The 22,833-nt window shown below is 56.5% G+C and overlaps 1 protein-coding gene across 40 annotated transcripts in view; it reads left to right on the top strand.

The window, feature by feature from the left end:
* The window catches only part of DGKZ (diacylglycerol kinase zeta), a 41,749-nt gene that overhangs the window by 6,701 nt on the left and 12,215 nt on the right, over positions 1-22,833 (top strand). For 6 of the 40 annotated variants that reach the window (XR_014837011.1, XR_002342044.2, XR_014837010.1 and 3 more), the window contains exons 1-2: positions 17,404-17,515; positions 22,041-22,796. The exons of 2 other annotated variants lie outside the window; for them this stretch is intronic. Coding sequence is in view for 15 of the 38 variants with exons in the window: in XM_021085252.2 (XP_020940911.1) it covers positions 22,060-22,796 (737 nt within the window). In the remaining 23 variants the exon portion in view is untranslated. Of the gene's footprint in view, positions 1-2,570; positions 3,052-4,925; positions 5,302-17,403; positions 17,516-19,176; positions 22,797-22,833 lie in introns of those variants that run through there. 32 more of the 40 variants (XR_014837017.1, XR_014837016.1, XM_021085258.2 and 29 more) reach the window with 14 other exon arrangements.

The raw sequence follows: 22,833 nt of genomic DNA, 5'->3' as shown, positions 1-22,833 counted from the left end.
AAGTTTTCAGGGCAGACAGGGCAAGGAGAGCAGCACAAGCAGAATAGAATGTCAGGGCTAAGGGCGGCGTGTTACAAGAAGTGGAAAGAAATGTTTGTTGAGTACTTACTGTGGGGCAGTCATCAGTGTGGTAGGAGCTCAGAGAAAATCTCTGCAGGGAAAGCTTGGAGGAAGAGGCAAAAAAGAAAAGAACCGGAGCAGAAGGAGCCTTGAAGGTCAGGCCAAGGAGGCTGGCTTGGCTGGTTTTGAGAGCAGAGGCTGTCCAGATCGTGGGCTAAGCGTTTGGTGTCCTGGTACATTTCTTTTCCCCAGCTCCCACTTGCTCATCCAGGCCACGGAAAGTAGAACACCTCACCCTCTGGGGCCGCAACAAAGCCCAGAATAATTTTCTTACCCAGATTCCTCTTCCTGTATGTATCTGGGTGGATTCTGAGGGGTCCCCAGCTCCCCGGGGCTGGCACACGTTGTCCTAGGAACTGCCAAGGGCATCCTCCCCAGCCTTGTGCACTTGTCCTTTCCAGGCTTGTCCTCCCCACCCCACCTGCAAAGTACTGACAGCTTCAGTGAGTACAAGCTCCCAGGGAACGTGGTCCCACAGCCAGGACTGCTCTGCCTCCCAGAGCCTCCAGCCTGCTCGGCTTCCCCTCCAGGAGCCACATTTCCTGCTCTCTGCTGCTCCAGGGCTGCCAGAAGCCTCAGATTGAAAACAAGCCCAGCCCCATTTCCTCTGTTTAACTGTTCAAGCTACTTGCAGAATCCCTGGGAGAGGAGGACAGGGCCCTGCAAGCAGCTTCCTTCCAAAACAGGACCTGCCTTGAGGCAGGATGATGAGCTGGAGGGAGAGCCACTGAGAAAGGGGGTGCCAAGCCTCAGTGGCATCATCTGGCTATGTCCCCAATCCTGGAGGGGCAATAGGATGTCTTATCTAAGGGCACAGACTCTGAGGTGAAATTCTCACTTCTTTCACTTACAGGCTGGGTAACCTCGCACAGATGAGCTTAGCCACCCCGTGCCTCTGTTTCCCCATCTGTAAGAGGAGGCAAATAACAAGATCTACCTCATAGGGTTGTCACCAGGATTCAAAGTTTTCTGGTGGAGAAGTGTCCAAGAAATATTAGCTATTTTTTTATTATTACCAAAATAAAAGTATTTTCATGACATGGCATGATTTATTAAGCAAACATTTCTTAAGAAATACTGTGTTCCAGTCATGAGGGGCACAAAGGTGATTAGAGCACCAGATGGAGGTTTCTAAGGGCTGGGATGGCATCGTGTGTAATCCAGGGTCTGCCAGTTCTGTAGCGTAAATGTTTATTGGACTGAACTGAACTGACACCCTTTCCGTCCTCGAGAACTTTACAGCCTTTCTGGGGAAACAAAGAGATGTAGAGCTAAAGAACTATAGAGGAGTGTGATTAAAGAGTGCTTAAGGAAGGTACGATTTCCATCCTAGAATCAGCCCTAATAAGAAAGAGTAAGTGGGGAGTTCCCGCTGTGGCATAGTGGTCAAGAATCCAGTGGCAGTGGCTCAGGTCGCTGCAGAGGCGCCACTTCAACCCCCCGCCCAGTGCAGTGGGTTAAAGGATCTGGCGTTGCACTTGGGCTCAGATTTAATCCCTGCCCTGGGAACTTCCATATGATGAATGTGTGGCCATTAAAAAAAAAAAGAAGAAGAAGAGTAAGTGTATGCCTTAATATTTATTAACCAAATCCTTACAATGGCTTCAAATCCAGCCTAGTGTGGACTTTCTGCTATTCTTCAGGCACATTGAGTATATTCCTACTCAGAGGGGGGCCTTTGCTCTTGCTGTTCCTTCCACCCGGACTGCTGTTCTCCCAGATACTCATAGAATTTGCGCTCTCAATTCACTCAGGTCAGTTCTCAAATGTCACCTCCTCAGGGAGCCCATCCCTAATCCCCCGCCTCAGTAGCCCCGGTGTCATCATTCTCTTCCCGCTCTGCACTGGCTTCATTTTCTCTATAGCGTATCTCATTGCATTACCTGACATGATTTCCTGTACTGATTATGTGTTTCCCAGATGCCTTTTCCCCCAGAAGCTAAGCGATATGAGGGCAGAGCGCTGGTGCCTTGCACACGGCTGTGTAGTCCGACACAGCACCTGCGGCTTAGAAGGCGCTCAAGAAATAGTTAGTGAATGAATTAACTTGTTAAACCTCTCACCTCTTATTAAATCCTCCTAAACCCACAAGAGCTCAGTTATTACTATTGCCCCATTCCACGTAACAGATGAGAAAAACTGAGGCTCAGAAAAGCTCCCTAGCACATGTCTTCATCAGTTGACAGCCTACCTTATTCCAAAAAGGGTTTCACGTGAAACTTCTGACCTGATCCAGGGTGCACAGCTGGCAAAGGGCAGACACAGGACGTGAGGCCACAACTCTTAGCTCCATTCGGGTTACTCTTTCTACTGCCCATGTGCCTGACCCTGTGTCAGATGGTGGGGTGCTTACAGAGGTGAGCAGAGAGAGAGCCGTGGGGGGGCCGGGCACCGCCCCAGTGCACTGGGTGGTTGTGATGAAGTGGGAGACCTCAGCAGGACCAAGAGGCAAAGAGCAGAGCCATTAAGAAGGTCAGATGGGGGCTGAGGTTCAGAGTCCCGCCTGGGCAGGCCTGCTGGCTGCCTGGCTGGCTCTGACTTGGTGTCTGACTTGGTCTCCTGGCTGCTGGGCTGGGCTTGTCCTCACCTGCCTTTCGTCCGCCCGAGCAGCTCCTCTTCCCAGCCAGCCTCCTGCCCTGGCCAGCGGAAGGCGCCTCCGAGGCCCGTGGTCCTCTACAGGGACAGCCAGCCGGCCTCTCGCAGGGCCCCCGGTCAGGAAGTGCCGAAAGAGGAAGAGAGTCGCCGGGCAGGATGAGCGCACTGGGGGCCGGCCACAGTACCGGGGCAGGCTGCGATGAGGCTGCAGCTCTGGGCCCCGCGGAGGCTCTGGAGACCGAAGAAGGGGAGCGGCCCGGGGTACTGAGGCAGATGTGGCGCTACCGCTCCTGGGACGTGCCACAGATCCCAGCCGAGGCCCCCCAGTCACAGTAGGTACTTGGGTGGCCAGAGAATGGGCACAGGGCCCTCTGGCCCTCTAGTCCTCTATGGGTCTTCTATCTGGGGGTGGGGGGGGGCGGGTGGCAGAAGTGGGATCACCCTCCCACCTTATGTCCAGAGCTCTGCAGGGGCTCAGAAAAAGGCAAAGGGGTGAGAGCGGCTCTGATGTTTGAATTGCTGTGGGGCAGTGTGTGGGGGGGTGCCGCTGAGCTTGCAGAAGGCTAATAGTTGAGGGAGGGGACAGCAGGGAAATCTGGGAAGAGAAGCCTCTACAAGAGTGTGGCATTGGATGCCCTGTGCAGACTCAGTGGAGTCTTCAGCTGCCTTTGGGCTCCTCCCTCAGAGCCTGGTGTCAGAACCACTGGGAAACTTTCCCAAAGCAAACCATGCCCCAAGGGGGACCATATCTGTCCCACTTGTGGATTTCACTGCCCACCCTGGCACCTGCTGCTGGTGAGAGGGCTGGGGCCCCACCCCCCTGGTCTCCAGGCCCAGAGGAAACATGGAGGAAGCTAGGAGAAGGTTCTGAGCCTCTAGATGCTAGCTATTTTTCAAAACGGCAGGCTTGCCCACATGTCACAGCTTCCCGCACTGGCCTAATGTGGCTGGCTAAGGCTGGAAAACGGGCTGCCAGAACCCCAGAGAGGGTGAAAGTGAAGTAGGTGACACAGGATGTGGCTTTGCAGAGAGAAGCACTTACAGAAACAGCGGGCAGCTGATATGGGCATCAGGGTGGCAGGATTTGGAGGGAGAAGACTATGCCCTCCAGCTTCCAGGCCTCCTCTTGGCAGCCATGCAGGGGCTATCAGAGGCTGTCCCTGAGCTGCTGATTCCCAAGCATGTATGCTGGTTGTGCCACCACTGGCGACTGCTCTGGTTCCAATTGCTTTCCGCATCTCTAGAGAGGACAACCTTTGATGCCCTTGGGGGTGTGTTTGTGTCTGCAAGGCTTATTTCTGGGTGGGTGAGGCATGGGTAAGAGGTATGTGGCAACATGTATCCGTTGACCTGTATCGTTTGGGGACATAGGAGAAAGATGTTTATGTTCTCCGAGGGCATGTATGTTGGTGAATAAGAGTGGTCCTTACATGTATGTATTTATGAGTGTGTGAGAAGTGTGCAGGTTGATCCCTGTACTGCAAGAGACTTACAGGTTTCTTTGGATAGTGTGTTGGGGAAATGCTATGTATAAGGAGCGTGGAAGAGTAAAAACAACTTCAAATAGCCATGAAAAGATTTGCGTGAGAAACGTGTTGCTGGTGTGTGTGAGGGTCACTAAGTGGCTTTGGGTCCTGGTATAAATTTCTGAGTGTGAGAGGCCAGGTTTGGGAAGTGTTAGTTTGAGTAATGAGTGAGCATAATTGTGCGTAAGAGACATGTTTGTGCTGCGTATGGGGAGCACTGTGTGACTTTTGTTCCCGTGGGCGTGATTTGGGAGAGCCAAGGGGGTAGGGGTGGAGACTGAGTAGCTGTGATGGGCACAGGGTGTGCAAGAGAGAGGTGTTATTCCTTGTAGATGTGGGAGGGGAGGTGGTGACAGCCACCCTCGCGAATGTTCACTTGTGAGCATGTAGGCTGTTTGGTGAGGGGAGGGGGGCTAAGAGGAAGGGAAAAAAGGTTGTGTGTCTGGGAGTGCGCAGTCCGGGTGTGTCTGACTGGAGATTCTATCAGATCCGGGTGGACCAGCCGCCGGTTTGTGGGCGGGGCCTGAGTATACCCCGCCCCTTCTCGGCCCCCGCCCTCTCTGGAGGCCCAGGCTGGTTGCGGCGCGGCCAGCGGCCGGCAGAGGGCGCCGCGGGCCGGTGCCACCGCGCAGCCGAGGGGGCGTGCTTGGCGGCGGGCAGGCAGCGGCCCGGCCAGCTATGCGGGGTCCTGCGGCCGTGGCTGGCGGCACTTCCTGGAGCGGCAGCGGCCGCTTCCCGGGCACCTGGGCGTGGGGCGCGGGGGCGCGCGGCGCAGGGCGGGCGGAGCGAGCGCGCGCCATGGCCGCGGCGGGCGGTGCGGAACCGGCGTGGTGAGCCCCGGCCGCCGGCCCGGCATGGGCGTCTCCCGTGGGCCCGCCGCCGGCCGGGGCTAGGGCCGGATGGAGCCGCGGGACGGCAGCCCCGAGGCCCGGAGCAGCGACTCCGAGTCGGCCTCCGCCTCGTCCAGCGGCTCCGAGCACGACACCGGTCCTGAGCCAGACAAGGCGCCGCGGCGTCTCAGCAAGCGGCGCTTCCCAGGGCTGCGGCTCTTCGGGCACAGGTGAGCGGGGCGGCAGCGGGGCGGGCACCGCGGCACCCGGCGAATACCGTGTCTGGCATCGGGAGGCATTCCTCGGCCACCTGGTAATGCCACCGAGCAGAGTCTCCCCGGACACCAGGCTGTCTTAGCGTTGCTCTGCGTGGCGGTCCTCCACCAGTGTCCGGGCACTGGCACCGAGCTGGGGTCATTACTTGGCACCGGGCAGCTTAGCGCGCCTCCTCTGTGGTACCGAGGCAGGGGCGGCTTCCAACTTTCCAGCAGGGAGACAATCACCTTAACTCTCTGGCACCAGCAGGCAGTGTCCCCATGACTGGTCACGATCCCTTCTTTGGCACTGATAGAACACGGCCCCCTTCTGAGCTTTCTGGCCCCCGTGAGGTGGTCGGTCACTTAATCACCCTGATCCTCTATGTGGCCGGGTTGCCCACCACCACTGCCTGGCGTCTGCAGAACATGGCCTCATTGGTACTACCCTCACAACCCGTCTGCCCTGGAGCACTGGTCACTGCCTTGATCGATTAGCATTTTAACCTTCTCCTTGGGGTTGAGGGTACCTGGTCACCTGTTTTACATGACTCTTAATTAGCAGGGGGACCTCAACCTCTGCTCTGTTAGGCAGTGGGCATCTCTCGACCTACCTTGGTCTAGTCCTGCTGGGAAAGGGATGGGATGCTGGCTCTTCAAGCTCCATCTTGCCCGCTCCACCAGCACGCCAAATGTCACCATCTTGTGCCTGTGATAGGGCTTTGACCAGGACTCTGGTGAGGAGCTGGGGGAGGGTGTGGAAAGATTGAGTGTGGGCATGTGTGCTGGCGCTGGCTGGGAGCTGCTTCCTGCCCGTGCACCCTGGCCTAAGGTGAGGGGAGGTGGAGCCCCATAAGTACGCCACCTGGCTCCCTGGGCTCTTTCCTGATTTACCCCGTCCTTCTCCTCTGGCCTCAGAGCTTGTAGCCAATCAGCTCAGGACCCCAGAGCCAACTCAGACTGGACTCTGACCACTTGGAGTCTGCCCAAAGCCTCCCTCTCACTTTTCTTTGGTTGTCCAGGTTTCATGGCAGTTGGCAACCCACCCCCACCCCCACCCCGAGCTTTGTCCTGTCCCTTCCTGGGGCTGACCTCACCTGCCAATAACATGGGCACTTTTTTCCTGTACAGGTTGGCATCCCTGTAGTGCTGACCTGTGCCCTCTGCCTGCCTTCCCCTAACCAGGGCCCTGCTCTTTGCACCTGCACTGTGTCACCAAGTGCAAAAACCTGGATCCTCACACTGGCAGATGGAGCTCCGTAGGCCCTTGTGAAAGCCTTGTGGGCTTCAATGTCATATAAACAGTGCAGGGAGCAAAGCTTCTCCTACCTCTGTTTTGTCACCCACAACTCTGCAAGAGGGAGCAGTTTACACCCCGCTCTGCAGGATGTAGCCTCCAGTGTTCACAGGCTTGTGAGGGGGAGGGAGGGGCTCCACCCGAGGCTTCCTGTCCCTGCCCACAGGGTACCAAGTGTTGGGCTATTGTGACCTGTGGCTATGCCCCTTCTGAAGGGCACAAGTTTGCACATGTAGCGGTAAATCTCAGGCACATTTCAGAGGAAGAATAAGAAGCAAGAGAACGTCAAGTACCTTTACATAATTCTCTAAAATAAGCAGAATAGGCGTTATTTCTCCATTTTTATAGATGAAAAGAACGCAGGCTCAGAAATGACTAGTTTGCCCGGAATCACATAGCAGGTAAGAGACAGAGATCAAGTTCGAACTCATATTAATGATTCCAGAACCCACATCCCTTTCTTCTAAACCAGGTTCCCAGACAGAACATCGCAGTGACCTCAGGAGCTTTAGGAAATACAGATTCCTAGATCTTACCCTTGGTGTGTCTGACTCACTGGGTCTGGAGGTGGGGCTGGGCGTTTTGTAAAGCTTCCCAAGTGTTTCTAAGGCACCACCAAATTTGAAGGACAGCATTACATCACTCTGGGGATGGCAAGTGATCTGATAGGATGCGTAATGAGAAGAAGATCAAACAGCTCCTCTGAAAGTGTGTAAGGAGTGTCCCCGGCATAGTGGCATTGTGCTGGGCTGGTGGGGCATTCAGAAATGAACGTATTTGGAAAACCTAGGAGAGTCAGAAAGAGAGCAGTGGGAGGAAAGACGTCTCCTGACAGGCCTGGGTGTGTGGAGAATCAGATGTCCACGGGGGCTGATCTCCCGCCTCTTGCTTTGATTGGAGCGAGGGGAGAGGCAGATAACTTGGGATAGAGCCCCTGTCTCGGCACTGTCCTTTTGATGCTGTTTATTTTGTCCTGCCACCTCTGCTGGTTGCCAGTCTCAAGTAAAACTCCCCAAAGCCCCAGCCGAAACCAGCCCTCCGCCTTCCACCTGGCCCCCAGCTCATTCTCAGCCTGGCTTGCCGCTCATTGGGCAGCCACCCTCTGCATCTTCCCCATCCTGCTCCCCTCCCCTGCCCCCTCCCCACCCCAGACACTCAAGCCTTGGAACTGAGGGGTCTGCTAAGCGAATAGACAGTGGCTGGAAGGGAGGATGACAAATTGGTGGTGGCTGCTGAAGCTGTGTTGAGAATACTGCATTTGGATCTTGGTTCAGTGGTCGAGTTCTAGAATCTACTAGCACCCTCTCTCACAGGCTTGGGAGGGGGAGCGATGGTACACGGGCCGCATATTTGCCCCTCCTGGTGTGGTCAGAGGAAACGGTCTCTGAACGGCAGCCTCCTTGGCGTCTTCCTTAAAGAGGCCCTTCCTTAAAGCCCACCTCAGCCTACCCCATCTGGCTTCACCTTCTTAGGAATGGGGAGCAGTTTGCCATCTCCCCTGTTTTGTTAAGCCAGTGAGACACTCAGCTGAGCCACGCTCCTCCCCAGCTCTGTTCCACCTTGCCTGTCCTTGCTGGGAGCCATCAGCCCCTCCCAGATGAGAAGGCCTAGGCCCGGCCCCACCCAGGACAGCTGGGTTTCCCTCCATCTTCACCGTTCCGATTCTCTTGGCCTGAGGGGTGGTCAGTTGGCAGTGGAAGGGAAGTTGACTCCCTCTCCCCCTTCTCGTCCAGGGCCCACCTGGGGAGGACTCCCTCAGCCTCTGGCCTGGTTCCAGCAGCCTGACCCTGGGCAGGTCACCCAGCTTGTGGATTAGCTGGTTTTGCACCCCAGGGACATCGGAAATTCCCTGGCACTCACACATCAAGACAGACGGAGCCTCAGCCTGCAGGGCCCCTGGGAGCCGGAGTGTTGGCTCTGCCATCCCTGCCCTTCGTTAGTGCTTAAAGTCATTTATTCCCAGAGGGCAGGAAACGCACCTGTAGAACAAGTTTGAGACAATAGGTCCCATTTAGAGGTGATGCTATGCAGGGCTCACAGAGCATAGTCCTGAACCCCAGTACGGCAGAGGGTGCCCGCCAGGCAGCCTGAGCGGAAGCAGCCCCGGTTCAGGCTGGTTTTGCAATAATTGTGAGGGACGTGTTGAGGGACGCCTCACGTTTGGAGGCGAGAACCCCATCTGTGGTGCCAGGGTGTCTGGGAGCAAAAGACACCTCTTTGAGTGGCTTATTTTGCTGAGGCTAATTCTGGGAGTCAGCCAGGTGGCCAAGAGAGGCAGGTGCAAGTCGGAGTCTCTGGGTTCCCGCCAGTTTGGGAAGAAAAAGGGGCTTCCATGGCGACATCGTGTGCCAGCATGGAGCCGTCCAAGACTGAGACCCGGGGTGGATCCCGCAGTCTTCCCTCTGCTGGCTGCTGGCTGCCACGCACCTGCCAGTGCCTCTGGCTTATGGGCCAGGGGAGGGGGCGGGCGGCTCTTGTCATTTTTCTCTGAAAAGGTCAAATCTCGGGATGTGGGATTCTCTCTTGGCAAATGAGAGCAGGAGAGTGGGTGTCCTCCTAGACAAGGACAGAGGAAAGGCTGAGTGACCCTGGGCAGCTCGAGGCGGGGGAAAGGGAGAAACCGGCCCACCCTCTTCCACCTCCTGGAGCCCTCTCCAGATTTTACCAGGCACCCACCACCTGACGGGAAGGTGACTAGGCGTTCTGGTCCCTAGGAGAAGCAGAGGTTGGGTCCCAGGACCCCCAGGAAGGCCAGAGGGTTTTCAGGTCCACAGCTGACTGGGCACTTGCCCTGCAGTATCGCTAGAGCGACACGAGGGGGCGACAACTACCATCGTGGGGAGGGCGGTGAGCGGGAGCCATCCCCTTTCCACCCAATCCACTTGTACCAAAGGCCTGCAGTGGGTAGATCCACGCACACCTCCTGCTGCTGAGCTACCTGATACTCCGGCTGCCAGGGCCGAGTGGGTCAGGGGGCAGCAGAAGGCAGGCTGGGCGTGAGCTACATCACCTGGCCCTCCCCGACCCCCTCTGAAGATTGAGGCCAAGTGCAGTGGCCTTGGCTGGGCCAAGGTCTCCCAGCTAGCTAGGGGTTATCTGGGACTTCGGCACCAGCCCCCCAATTCCAGGATGTTGTCAGATTATTCCGCATCACAGCGCCCTGAAGCCTCCCCTCCACCTTCTGACCTGCCTGCCCCCTCCCCCCCACCGCCTCTCCTTCCTGAGGCCGCTGCCACGTGAATAGTTCTCTAAGTCAGCATGCGGGGAGGGGGGTGGGGTGTGGGTAAGAGGCCCACCCGCTGCACCTGCACCCAGGCTCCCCAGCTCCCCTCATTCCTGGGCGAGATGAGCAGGGTGCACCTCTGGGTGGTGACAGGCCCTCATTTCTTGCCCCCCTAGACTGCTTCCTCTGTGTTTCATGCATGGGGCCCGTGATGCCCTTAGGGTGTCAGCCTCACTTGAGGCCTGCAGTGTGGCTCCCACCCCCACGGTTCTCAGCACACCGCCCGCCTGGCACTCCAGTCACACGTGGGAGCCTTGAAAAGCGTTGCAGGTGGAAAGGGGCAGGCAGAGCAGTGACCAGCTGCCCTGGCAAGCTAGCATTCTGCCATCTTTCCTCTTTTGCTCCCCTCCTCAGCTGAGACACCAGAGGCAGAGCAGGTTTAAGTGAGACCGAGGGCTCTGTGGCCCAGGGGGAGGAGGGAGAGGCTGAGGAGATGAGCGCTCCCACCCCCTACACTCCCCCACACCCAGGTGAGTGACGTGCCAGCTCCTCTTTCTCTGGTTATTAACAGGTGCCAGAAGCTGGTAAATCCATCAGTTTCATGTAATACTCTCAACAATCCTGTAGTTGGTTTTATTCCCATTTTGCAGATGAAACACCAAGGCCTAGAGGGGTCAGGGGCCTGACCTGGGGTCATGCAGCTCACACTGGAGCCCAACCCAAGTATCTTTGCAACACCAGGCATCCCTACCTCCTAGCACGCTTGTCTTCTGTTCTTTTATTTTCCCATCACCAAACTGGTGGCACCTAAGAAGGTCTTTGAGAGCTCCTTGAAATGGAGAGATCTTTGTCTTGTGTGAGACTAGAGCAAGGCCCTTGAGGTGATCTGCACCCAGACCCCAAGGGAGCAGTGCCACCAGGACCCTGGCTGGAGGGAGAGCAGGGCTGAGCTGGGGGAGGCCCTTGAGTAGGGAGACGGGGGTTGTTAGCCAGTGGTCACATGGCTCCCTGGCTGGATCTGGAGTGGAGGAGCCAGTCTGGGACCTTTTATCTTGCTTTCAAAGTGCAAGGAGCTGATGACTCAAGGGACATGTTCAAAGGAGCGCCTGATGTCACCCAGGGGTCAGTGAGTGGCCTGTGGCCTGGAGAGAGGTGCTTAGGAGGACAGCCCAGCGCACCAGGCCTCGAGGTGAGAGAGGTCTGAAGAGAGAGGGAGGGCCTACGGGCCCCCCACCCCCCCACCCCCCGCCGGACCCGCACGCCTGGCAGAGCGCCAGTTCAAAGCTCCCACAGAGAGGCCTCTCCCCTGCCAGGGCTGAGCCAAAATAGCTGTCTGGGAGCCTGGGCCTGCGCCACCCACGCCCCAGCATCTCTCGGGTTAACAGCTTGCCTGTCTCCCGCCCCCCCTTCCCCAGCTTGCTGACATTTTGCTGAGGCGGGGGTGGTTGTGAAAGGGGGCAAGCTGGTTCCTGCTCCCCAGCCCACACAGACACCCTACTGACACAACCTATCACCCACTCGTCCTCCTCTGAAAGGCATCCTTTTGGGGGAGACCTTCCTTCTGGCCCCGCAGACATGGGGTTCCTCCTGTGAGACAGGGTCAGGAACCCTCGGGGCTCCATGCTGCTGCCAAAAGCCATCCATGGAAGACCCAGGACGCCGGGTGGGAGCTCTTCTCCCTCTGGGGGGGTCTTTTTTTTTTTTTTTTAATATTTAAGAATCTTTTCAAAAGCATTAAATATTTTAGCATGAGGAAAGTACACAGAATAATGCAACACAGATCTTACCATTAGGCCATAATCGCCTTGGATAGAGCAGGAGGCTCTGTGTCTCCCTCCCCCGAAGAAACCACAATCCTGATTGGGCTGTTTATGTTCTCACACCTGTTTTAAGATTTTTTTCCTATCTGTGTACACACCCATAGTGACACACTGTACTGTTTGATATGGTTTTGCACGTGAGTTAAATGGTGTATCGGACATGATCTGAATCTAGGTTTTTTTCCTTCCCTCCGTGTTGTTTTGGAGATTTATCCATCTAGAAACACGTGCTCTAGTGTCAACCCATTTAAGTGCCGTGCTCTGTGCTTTTTATAACTGTCCGGCAGCCGAATTGCCCCGTCTCCTGCGGATGGACATTTAGGTTGTTGGCAGTTTTCCTGCTGTTGCAGGCTGTCCTTTGGATTCTGCGCTGGTGCACGACTCCTGGCGTGTTCTGTCCACCAGCGCTTGCTTATAGGGCGGTGTATCTTCAGCCTGGAGAGTCGGTGCCAAATCGTACTCCGAGGAGGTTGTCCTAATTTTTAGGCCTCAGGAGATATGGTCTGTCTTGAAAGTTTTGGTAAATTCGAGGACTTGGTTACCATGTACAAACACTTTCTCTTTCCTGCCTACAATAGTCCCTCGAGGAAGACAAGGTCGTGCTGTCCCCATTAAGCAGATGAGGCAGTTGAGGCCAGCCAGGGTAAGAGATTTGGCTTGAGGTCGCCTAGCTGGTCAGAGGGCAGATTCAATCCCAAGCCTGGGAAAAACCCTTTGACCCCTGTGACCTCTCAGGGAGATTTTAGGCACATTGACTGCCTTTGAGGCAGAAAAATAGAAAGAAAAAAAAGAACAACCCTGTGCAGAATGCATGAGGCCTAGGAGGCATGGTGTGGCCCTGAGGGCTGGCAGCTGATTCTAGAGAGATCTTCTAGGGCGTCTCCCCTTCTAGGGAGGGGGGAGCGGCTTGGACAGAAGAGTCAGGGTGAGTTAAATTTTGAATGAGGGAAAAGAGAGGAATGCTGCTCCTGGCAGATGGGGAACGGGAGCCCGCAGCAGACACAGGAGAAGGCCGCGAGAGACCTGCCACAAGGGACCAGGAGTGGGGGCCGGGGCCAGCCAGGGCTTGGTAGCACCCCCAGCTAGGTGTTGGGAGACGCGGGAGACTTCAGCATTCCCATCTGAGATCAATTTCAGTGTGTCCCTCTGAGACACAAGAACTCAGCCCAAACCAACAACTTGTCCACCCAGTGCTGGCAAGAAGGCCTGGAGTGGCCCGCCAGTGGGTCACTGTGCCAGCCCAAAGCCCTTGGCTCTCAGCTTGATCCCTGAGGCTGAGCCTGGACCATTCACTTTTCCCTCCATTCACTCTTCAGACCACATCCGGCACTTCTGGACCCTGGGGATCCAGTTACGAGTAACACATGGTCCCTGGAGCACACAGTCTGGTGGGGGATAGAGTCGTAAACCAGCACTGATGGCCTAGAATAACCAAGAGAGGGCCTGAGTGTGGGAGCAGCTAACCCCTTGGGAGTGGAGGCTGGAGAGAATTTTCCAGCAGAGCCAATAACTGAGCCAGCTCTGAAAAGATGGGAGGAAAAAAATGGAGAGTTCCCTGAGCAGAAGAGAATGGTGTTCTAGGCAGAGAGACTGCCAGGTGCCAAGCGCACAGGCACAAAGGGATCCCCATGCATTGTTTGACAGAAGCATCTAGAAATACAGCGAGGGGGAGAGAGTGTAGACCTGGAGTAGACTCCTGGGTTGGAATTCCAGTTCTACCACTTACCAGCTGCGTGACTGCAGGCAAGTAATTTAACTTCTTTGTGCCTCAATTTCCTCATCCATAAAACAAGGATAATTAATACTATTGCTTTTTTTTTTTTTTTTTTTTTTTTTGGCCGTGCCCATGGCACACGAATGTTCCCGAGCTAGGTCTCGAACCTTCACCCCAGCAGTGACAATGCTGAATCCTTAACCACTAGGCCACCAGGGAACTCCTAATTATTACTTTTGTATGAAATAAAATGAGCGACTATTTGTAAAACACTTAGAGGACAGTGTCAGGCACAGAGTGAGTTACCTATTTGTCAAATAAAATATAAAAAGTATGGAGTTCCCGTTGTGGCGCAGTGGTTAACGAATCCGACTAGGAACCATGAGGTTGTGGGTTCGATCCCTGCCCTTGCTCAGTGGGTTAACGATCCGGCGTTGCCGTGAGCTGTTGTGTAGGCCACAGACGCGGCTCGGATCCCGCGTTGCTGTGGCTGTGGTGTAGGCTGGTGGCTACAGCTCCAATTAGACCCCTAGCCTGGGAACCTCCACATGCCGCAGGAGCGGTCCAAGAAATGGCAAAAAGACAAAAAAAAAAGTATGGAAGATGGGAGAGGAGGCAGAGAAGCTTGTTGACTGCCAGGCCCAGCTCTTTGCATTCAGCTCCCCTGACGGTAGAGAGCCAGTTAAGGGTAAGTGGACACTCCGAATGAATTCTGATGGCAGGGGGAGGATGGCTTGGAGGGGAGGCTCTAAGGGAACGAGCCGGTCATTAATCCCACCAGCATCTCTCCCGTGCCTCCCAGGAGCCAGACCCCGAGACTGGGACTCGGGGTGTGAGGGAGAGTCCGGGGATGTTTCAGCCAGGAATTCAGAGCTGGGGTCCTGGCCCAGTCCCCAGGCATCTGAGGCAGCCACTCCTCTCCCCGCCTTGCCCACACTCTCACCTTGTGACTTCGTGCCGCCAAACCCTGTTTCATAAGGAAACAGGTTTTATAAGGAAAGCCTGGGAGAGTGTGGAGTGGGCAGTGGCACACAGCCCGGAGAGGAGCCTCAGCTGTCCCTGTCCGGGTCCTCTGGAGAGGAGGAGAAGGCAGCTGCTAAAACAAAAGCTGCTGCCATCCCCTTGTGCCCCACAAAGAGAAGTGGCCTGGGCCTTGTGGTCGGCCCGGCCCTCCGGGAGGAAGCCCTTCTCTTCCGTTAGGGCCCTGGCCCCTCCCCCACGGAATTCCCTGTTCCTTCCTCCCGAGCTGATCAGCAGTAAACACTGGACTCCCTGCCAGACACCGTGCCGGGCGTGCCCAGATGCACACGGCCTGGCGGGCGGGAGGAACTAGGCATGGGGTTTTGAGAGATTCTGGACTTCCAGGGGTCCCATGGCCTAGGAGCCAGACAGATGGTGTGGAGTCATCAGCGGAAGTGCTGTTCTCTTGGCTGGGGCAGCTGTGAGCCGGTGGGATTCTGAAAGGAGATGGGAAAGGAGGCCAGTATTCCAGGCAGAAGGTCTGCCGTGTGCAACGGCACAGCAGTGAGCTTGGACACAAACGCATCAGGGAACAGGGAATGGGTTCATGTGGCCAGAACCAGGAGTTGTGTCAAAGCTTAGGAGGCTGAGTTAGTGCCGTGTCGCAGAAGACACATTTGCTAGGCTGGAGGATTTAGTAGAATTCATTCTGATTCAGTGGTTTTCCAAAGCATGGTCCTGGGGGTGCCCTTGACCCTTTCAGGGAATTGTTGAGGTCAAAACCATTTTCATAATACTTTCAGAACTACCCTGGTTTATGTCCCTTTTGCTGTGTTAATATTTGTATACTTATGGTATAAAAGCAATGGTAGGTAAAATTACTAGAGGCTTGACACAGACCCAGGCAGTGGCGCCCACGTGAGCTCATAGCCATTGTATTCTTCACATTCGCAGCAACAACACAAAATGCACTACGGGTATTCATTTATAAAGCCTGGATCCCTTAAGTGTGCATCTTTTTAAATATTCTGTGTGAAGAAATGCGAATATACTAAGGCATTTTTGCCACAAACCAAACCATGATGGTTGTCTTGAAAAGCACTTTTGTGACTGCCTTGCAAGCACTACTCGTCCCTTTTTTTTTTTTTTTTTTTTTTTTTTTTTTAGGAACATCATTTTAACTTGAAAGAATACCTGACAGGCCAAACCCTTCAGACTTAGGTATTTGGCAGACATTTTCTCAAAATGAATGAAGTGAGCTTGTCATTTCAAAAACAATAGGAGTATTTGTTGCTATTGATAAAATTTGAGCTTTTGAGTGAAAATTAGAATTTTTGGAAACCTCGAATCAACATCTGGAGATCTGCCTCAACTCAGTAAGCCAATATTTTCCAATGACCGATGTTTGATGTTGCAAAATTCAAAATACAAGATAGACCAGGGAAGAGTTCACTGATATCATTTCAGATCCCATGTACCTTTAAAAAACTACCACGTATCATATCTTGGTACAGCAGCAAGGAAGGATATCCACAATTGCCTGAAAAGCCCCTTAAAATACTCCTTCCTTGGGAGTTCCCGTCGTGGCTCAGCAGTTAACCAATCTGACTAGGAACCATGAGGTTTCGGGTTCAATCCCTGGCCTCGCTCAGTGGGTCAAGGATCTGGCATTGCTGAGAGATGTGGTGTAGGTCACAGACACAGCTCGGATCTGGCATTGCGGTGGCTGTGGTGTAGACTGGTGGCTACAGCTCCATTCGACCCCTTGTCTGGGAACCTCCATATGCTGTGGGTGCGGCCCTAAAAAAACAAAAACAAAACTTCCTTTTCTAACTACTTGTCAGTGTGAAGCAGAATTTTCTTCATATACTTCAACCAAAACAGCACATCACCACAGATTGACTGCAGAGGCAAATATTAGAATCCAGCTATCTTCTGTTAAGCCAGACGTTAGAGATTCACAGAAATTAAAACATCCCACTCTCCTCGCTGCTTTATTGTTTCAGAAGGTATAGTTTGTTTTTTCATAAAAGTATGTTATTTATATTAATAGATAATGGCTTTATGGTTTTTAAACAAATTAATAGTATTTTAGACATTTCTGAGTTTTAATTTGTCATAATGGTAAATATTAATAGCTATAACCCCCACAAACAAAACCATTTGAGGGAGTTCCCACTGTGGCGCAGCAGGTTACCTGTCCGCTATTGTCTCTGCAGCAGCACAGGTGCAACCGGGATCTTCTATATACTGTGAGTGTGGCCAAAACAAACAAACAAAACTATTTTGGGATCTTCAATGATAAAAAAAAGAGTGTAAGGGGGTCCTGGGCCCAGGAAGTTTGAGAGCTGCCATGCTAGATAGACCCTAGGGGCCAAGAGTATGAACTGTGGGGTGGCATTCTGGGCAGTTTAGAGGTGACATGGGCTGGCCTCTCCTGGATCTGACAGGCCCCCTTGGCAGGGCTGGGAAACTGGGGACCCAGAGGCTCTGCTCAGCCACTTCTGAGCTGCGGGCAGTCAGCCCTCCACGAGCCTCAGGACCTTGATGTTTGAGCTGGGACTGAAATGCCTGTTGCATAGGGGAGTACAAGCCTCCTGTCTGGCAGTGCTTGTGAAAAAGTGCTTTGTAAGTTGTGAAACACTCCACATATTTATTTTTGTGGTTATTTTATCTGGAGCCCGGGCTTAGCTGTCTCACATGCTCTCCTCAGACCCTGGAAAACCTATCTAGTGGGTGTGACAGGCTGTTGGGTGACCCCCATAGTTCCCACCCCCCCATCGCTGAGGCAGGGGCTGTGCTGTGACAGGTGCCAGGTGGAGGGGAGGCTCCTGGGCTGCTGCTCCGCTTGGCTCTGAGGACTTTGGGAAGAGAAGCCAGGAGGCAAGGCTCGTGCGCGTGTGGTGTGTGCTGCCCGCCCACTGCCGCCTGCTTGCACTGCTGGGAGAGGAAGTGCAGTCGGTTACCAATCGGGTTATTTTCATAACGGCTGTCTCAGGCTGGGGGGAGGAGGGTGGCGAGGGGGAGGGGGCAGAGGAGCAGCCACAGCGGCGGCTCACTCTCCAAACTAGGACTTGCTCAGCCAGTGGCCAGCAGCCCGGAGCTGGAGCCAGAGCCGGGGCTCGCCCGCCCACGGGGACCCCAGCCCCCACCTGCCGCCCTGCCTTCCAGATCAGGTCAAAGGGGCTCCCCCCAACCCTCCCTTGCCTTCTGCTTCCTCCCTCCTGCATCTGTCTGGGTGGGTCTGGGGAGGAGGGGGTCCGGGTGGGCCCAGGCACCACCGTCCCCAGACGAGGCTCCTGAAGCTGATGGAAAGGGACCGGGAAAGAGGAGGCCCACCGAGCTCGGGACCCCGAGCCAGGCAGACCCCGTCGAGGTTAACACTTACTGGCCTGGTCACCTCCTTCACTGTGCAGCTCTGGCCCACCTCTCCCCACTGTGCAGTGTGGTTTTGTTTGGTTGGGTTTGGTTATGGCAGGCCCCCTGTAGTGAGTAGAGACCTAGGAACTCTGCCTCGCCAGCCCCCCGGCAGGCCCCCCCTTCCAGCCGTCCCTCAGACCTGGGGCAGGGGGAGCAAAGCAGCCAGAGGTGGCTTCTGACCAGCAGACCCTGGGGAAGCAGCACCAGGCCCTGACCACTACGCATCATTTCCCAGGCAGAGGGGCGTGTGGGGCGCTGCCCACAGCATGGGGTGGGCACTCCAGCCGAATCCCACAAGGTGACCTGAGCGAGCACCTCTGGAGGCAGAGAAGTCCCTGGGAGCCAGGCCTGATGCCAGAGGCAGAGGGCCCTCTCAGCATGAGCAGATACCCAGATGGCTCTGGCTGCCAGGCTCTCTTCCTCATGTGGGTGGTGGCCGTCCGGGGTACTCCTGCTTCCCTTTCTGGGTCCCCACCCCCACTGTGGGCAGAGACAAACCCCAAGAGGTGGCACAGTCTGCACACCCTGGCGCTGCTGTGGGCGTGGGCTCTGCCGTGCCCCTCCTCTCTGCCAGGTACCTATTGTCAGGTATTTTATACCAGAGTCTTAGCCGAACCTCCCTTATGTCAGACCTTCCAAACTAGGTAGTATCGTCCCCATTTGGCAGGTAAGAAAATTGAGACTCAGGAAACTTTGTCGATCAGCCCGGGGAAAGCAATGGCAGATGTAGGAGTCCAAAGCCCGCAGGCTTTTCCACTTGAAACTGAAATGGGGTGTGAGACAGTCTGGTGGGCTGGGAGGCCAGGAACCCTGTCCTTTTAGCCAGTAGCTGATGAAGCTGGGGCCCTCGTGTCCCCTCACCCCAGCAGCTGCCTTAGCCTTGCCGCTGCAGCCACACTCACGGCTGTTCATCGAGGGCGTGTGGCCAGACCCCTCCACCCCCCCGCCCGCATGTGTGTCTCCCCATAGCATCCTCTGTCCTCCCCAGGCTCCCATCAGCGGGCCCCATGAGTCCTTTCCCGCCCTGTCTCCTTCGGGTGTAAGAGGCTTCCCCAGTCCCCCACCAGGAGGCCGAGGGGCAGCCGTTTTGCTCTGCCGTTGGTGTCGGAACCCTGTGGGGCCTCCTCTGATGACCTTTGCACGTGTGGTATGTGGTATGTGGAAGGCGAGGGTGTGAGGTGAGAAGGAGCCGCCCCTCCGAGCTGCGCTGTGGGAAGAAACTCCAGGCCCAGGCAGAGGAAAGGCTGGGACAGGCCTGAGGCCAGGCTGGGCTTCTGACCAGACCCCGGAGAAGCCTCAGCAGAGATAGGAAGTCAGGAGTCAGGCAACTGCTGACCAGAGGACAGAGGTTTCTATGGCGACCTGGGGAACAGGAAGCATGGGGCCCGGGGAGGGAGTGTTGGGAGCATGGAGGCGTGGGGGCCTCCTAGGAGAGCTTGTCATAAAAGGTCCACTCAGCCAGCCAACAGCCTCCCTGGGCAAACGAGGAAACTGAGGCCTGTGAGGGAGGGGCTTTGCACATGGTCACCCAACCCCAGCCCAGCCTCACCTGCCCAGCTGCCCACGCATCGAGGCAGCCAAGGAGAGCTCGGGCCATGCGCAGGCCAGGGCACGGGGGGAGCACCTATACGCTGCCCCCCCACCCCCCCACACCCCATGTCGTGAGGGAGGGTACGGGCCACCTCTTCCTCCTGGTCCCTCTTGTGGGCATCCGTCTGGGGCAGCAGGCAGGGTCCAGCCCTCCCCGCTGCCCATGGTGAGCCTATCACCCCCCCCCTCCCCCCCGCACTGACTGTGGCCTTTTGTTTTCTGAGTGACACTCGCATCAGGTGGTGTGTTCGGGTGACTAATCTCCTCCAGGCTGGGCAGCTGTCACAGGGCGGCCTGACCAGGCGGGTGGGGAAAGCCGACACCCTGGGGGAGCACTGGCAAGCCGGTGCCTTGGCAGCAGTGGGCAGCTGGGCCTTCAGCTTCCTCTTCCCGGGTGCAGAGCAGACCCCATGTCAGGCAGACCTGGGATCAGGTCCTAGTCCTGTCACTGGCCAGCTGTGTGACCTTGGAGCATGTTACTGTACGTCGTCAAGCCTCAGTTTCCTCGTCTCTGTAATGGAGCCGTTGGTCCTGCCTGCCTCTTGGGGTGGTGGTGGGGATCAAAGAAGCTGGCACATGAGAGTGCTTAGCCCAGGTGTTGGGGTAAAGGGACCACTACTGCTTTATTATGGCTCCCTTCCTGCCCCCGTCCCACCTGAGTGCCAGCTCCTGGTCCAGGAGGGCAGCCCCTGCTCTCCCTGTATCTCAGGTGCAGGCTTTGTCCTCCTCAGGTGGAGGCGGGTTCCAGCGCTGGCTCCGCATCGACCAGCTATGCACCTGAGCAGGTTACCTCCTTGCACGTCCTCAGGAACTGAGCATGATGTGTGTTCTGTAGGGTGCTGCGGTTTATGAAATGGCACACGTTTGTAAAGGGCTCAGTGCAGTGCCTGACACGTGTGGGCGCTCCGTAAATGTGAGCCTTGATGGTACTGATTTTCGGAGGGAGCCAAGAGCTCTCCTGCCCTTCTCCCTGTCACCGGCAGAGGCCGGGGACTGTAAGAGGCAGAAACCCAGAGACGGGCAGGCCTGAACACTGCTTCCCCAGACATGGCTGACTCCCTCTCAGTAGCCCTGCACCCATCCAAGGCCCTGGCCCTGACCCTGCCTGCCTGGACCCCCAGGGGTGGGGCATGGGAGGAGTAGGTGCTGGACATGCAGCCCAAGCCTGACTCCTCAAACCCATCGCCTCCCACCATTTGTCCAGGGCTCCCACCCTCCAGGCCTAACTCTTGTCAGAGGCCCTTAGCGGGCAGAAGTATCTCTTGTCAGCCCCAGGCAGATGTCCTGTGACTGTGACTCAGGCCTCCCTGTGGCTGCCGGGGCCCGGGAGAGTACCTGATGGCCCCAGGCGCTCTGGAGGCATTGCCTCCCTGAAGGCCTTCCCCACTGTTAGTAAGAGGTAAGGGTGCAGGTGCTCCCAGTGGCCTGTGAAGAAGGGACAGCGGTGGGTAGGTGAGCTGGCAAAGCATCGGAGCCCATGTTCAGACCAGGTCAAGGGAGGATGGCCTGAGCAAGGGTGCTCCCCACACATCCTGCAGGAGGGAGCTCTGGGCGGCCCAGGTCAAGGTGCAGTTCACAGGCTCCCTCAGCAGAAGAGCTGACGGGTTTTCAGACATTGGCCAGCACTTTTCACACACAAATGTCCCTGCTGGGCCTCAGAAGGGCGAGACCAGAAGAGTGCTTACTGTTAGCCTCTCAGAGACAGAGCACGCATGCCCAGAGCCCAGAGGCGCTCTCTTGGCTCTTGTGGCCTCCCACACAACGTCCCCCAGTGGCTTCTCTCCCCACGCAGCCGCCTCTCCAGTTCTCTGGGCCCTTGATCAGGAGTTCCTGTTGTGGCACAGTGGAAACGAATTCGACTAGTAACCATGAGGTTACAGGTTTGATCCCTGACCTCGCGCAATGGATTAAGGATCCGACATTGCCATGAGCGGTGGTGTAGGGCACAGATGCAGCTCGGATCCTGCATTGCTGTGGCTGTGGTGTAGGCCAGCAGCTGGAGCTCCATTTCACCTCCTAGCCTGGGAACCTCCATGTGCCATGGGTGTGGCCCTAAAAAGAAAAAAATAATAATTAAGGCACGCGTCAGGTTCTCTCCATTTCTAGTGCCACTCTCAGCCTGACTCCAAGGGTGGGATCATCTCAGAACTGAATTTCTCTTCAGAGAGCCTCATTTTCTCACCATTTCTTGGTTCCTGCCACGTCGCAGGAGGGGACACCTCAGCCTAACCTGCCCTGTGTTGTTGGCACCACAAAGGCCCAACGAAAGGAAGAGCCTTGCCCTCAGTCTCTAGGCTGGCTCCCAGCTTCCAGCTTCTTTTTTCCTTTCTTTTCCATCAGCTTCTGGCAAGGGTCCTGAAGTCATTTAGGCCCGAGCTCTGTGGATCGTGGTGCCTGGACAGGGAAGCCAGATGGGGACTGGCAGCACTTCCCACCCAGCAGTCCTGGGCAGCACCGGGCAGGACTGGGGAGAGGCTACTGCGTCCGACAGAGCTGAACCTGGGCTCCCCCCGGGTCCTCTGGTTCCTTGAACACCCTGTTGACGAGATCGGAGGCCATAGGCCAGCCCTCCCCCATTCCTCCCCAGTGTCCCCTCTCTGCTGAGGACAGAGGCTGTGACTGGATTCCTGGGAGCAGGATGGGCAGTGGCCTGGCCCAGCTCCTGATGCTCCTGGTCTCTGTGCCCAACAGCCACCCTCCTGCCCCTGCCATGGAGACCTTCTTTAGGAGACACTTCCAGCGGAAGGCGCCAGGTCCTGGAGAGGGGCAGCGGCGGCCCAGTGGTGTGGGGCTGCCCACGGGCAAGGCCCGGCGCCGCTCGCCGGCCGGGCAGGCCTCCTCCTCCCTGGCACAGCGGCGCCGCTCCAGCGCACAGCTCCAGGGCTGCCTCCTGGGCTGCAGGGTGGGGGCCCGGCACTCAAGCCGCCGGCGCTCCAGCACCGCACCCCCCGCCTGCAACCCCCGCTTCACCGTGGATGAGGTGCCCACCCCGCAGCCCTCCACGGTCAGGACCCGGCTTCTGGGCGCACCCCTGCTATTGGCCGGGCTCATGGGCATGGAGGAGGCAGAGGAGGGGGTCCAGGAGGAGGATGTGACCCTTACATCATTGAGTGCCAGCTGGCCAGGCACCAAGAGACCAGGGCCACTTCTGCATCAGGACGCCCGGCCCCTGCTGCCCGTTCCCCACTGGCGCCGGCGCCGGGCCTCCTCCCATCTGCTGCCGGCCGACGTGGTGTACGACTGTGCCCTCTCGGGCCTGCACGGTTACTACCGGCGCCTCAGCCAGCAGCGGCCCTCAGGCCAGCATCCCAACCCTGGGGGCCGAAGAGCCTCGGGCACCACAGCCAGCCCCGGGATGCCCGCCCGCGTGCGCCCACTGTCCCGCAGGCGCCAGGTAGCCCTGCGGCGCAAGTCAGCCGGACCCCAGACCTGGAGTGCCCTGCTTGCGTAGGTATAGCTGCAGCCAGTGGGCAAGTGGTGCGGC

Source organism: Sus scrofa, chromosome 2 (assembly GCF_054392235.1).
Source record: "Sus scrofa isolate SSC_HxYL_T2T_F1_AM1 chromosome 2, Sscrofa_HxYL_maternal_Yorkshire_Landrace_v2.0, whole genome shotgun sequence".
Classification (NCBI taxonomy): Eukaryota; Metazoa; Chordata; class Mammalia; order Artiodactyla; family Suidae; genus Sus; species Sus scrofa.
This window is presented reverse-complemented; position numbering and strand designations above follow the sequence as displayed.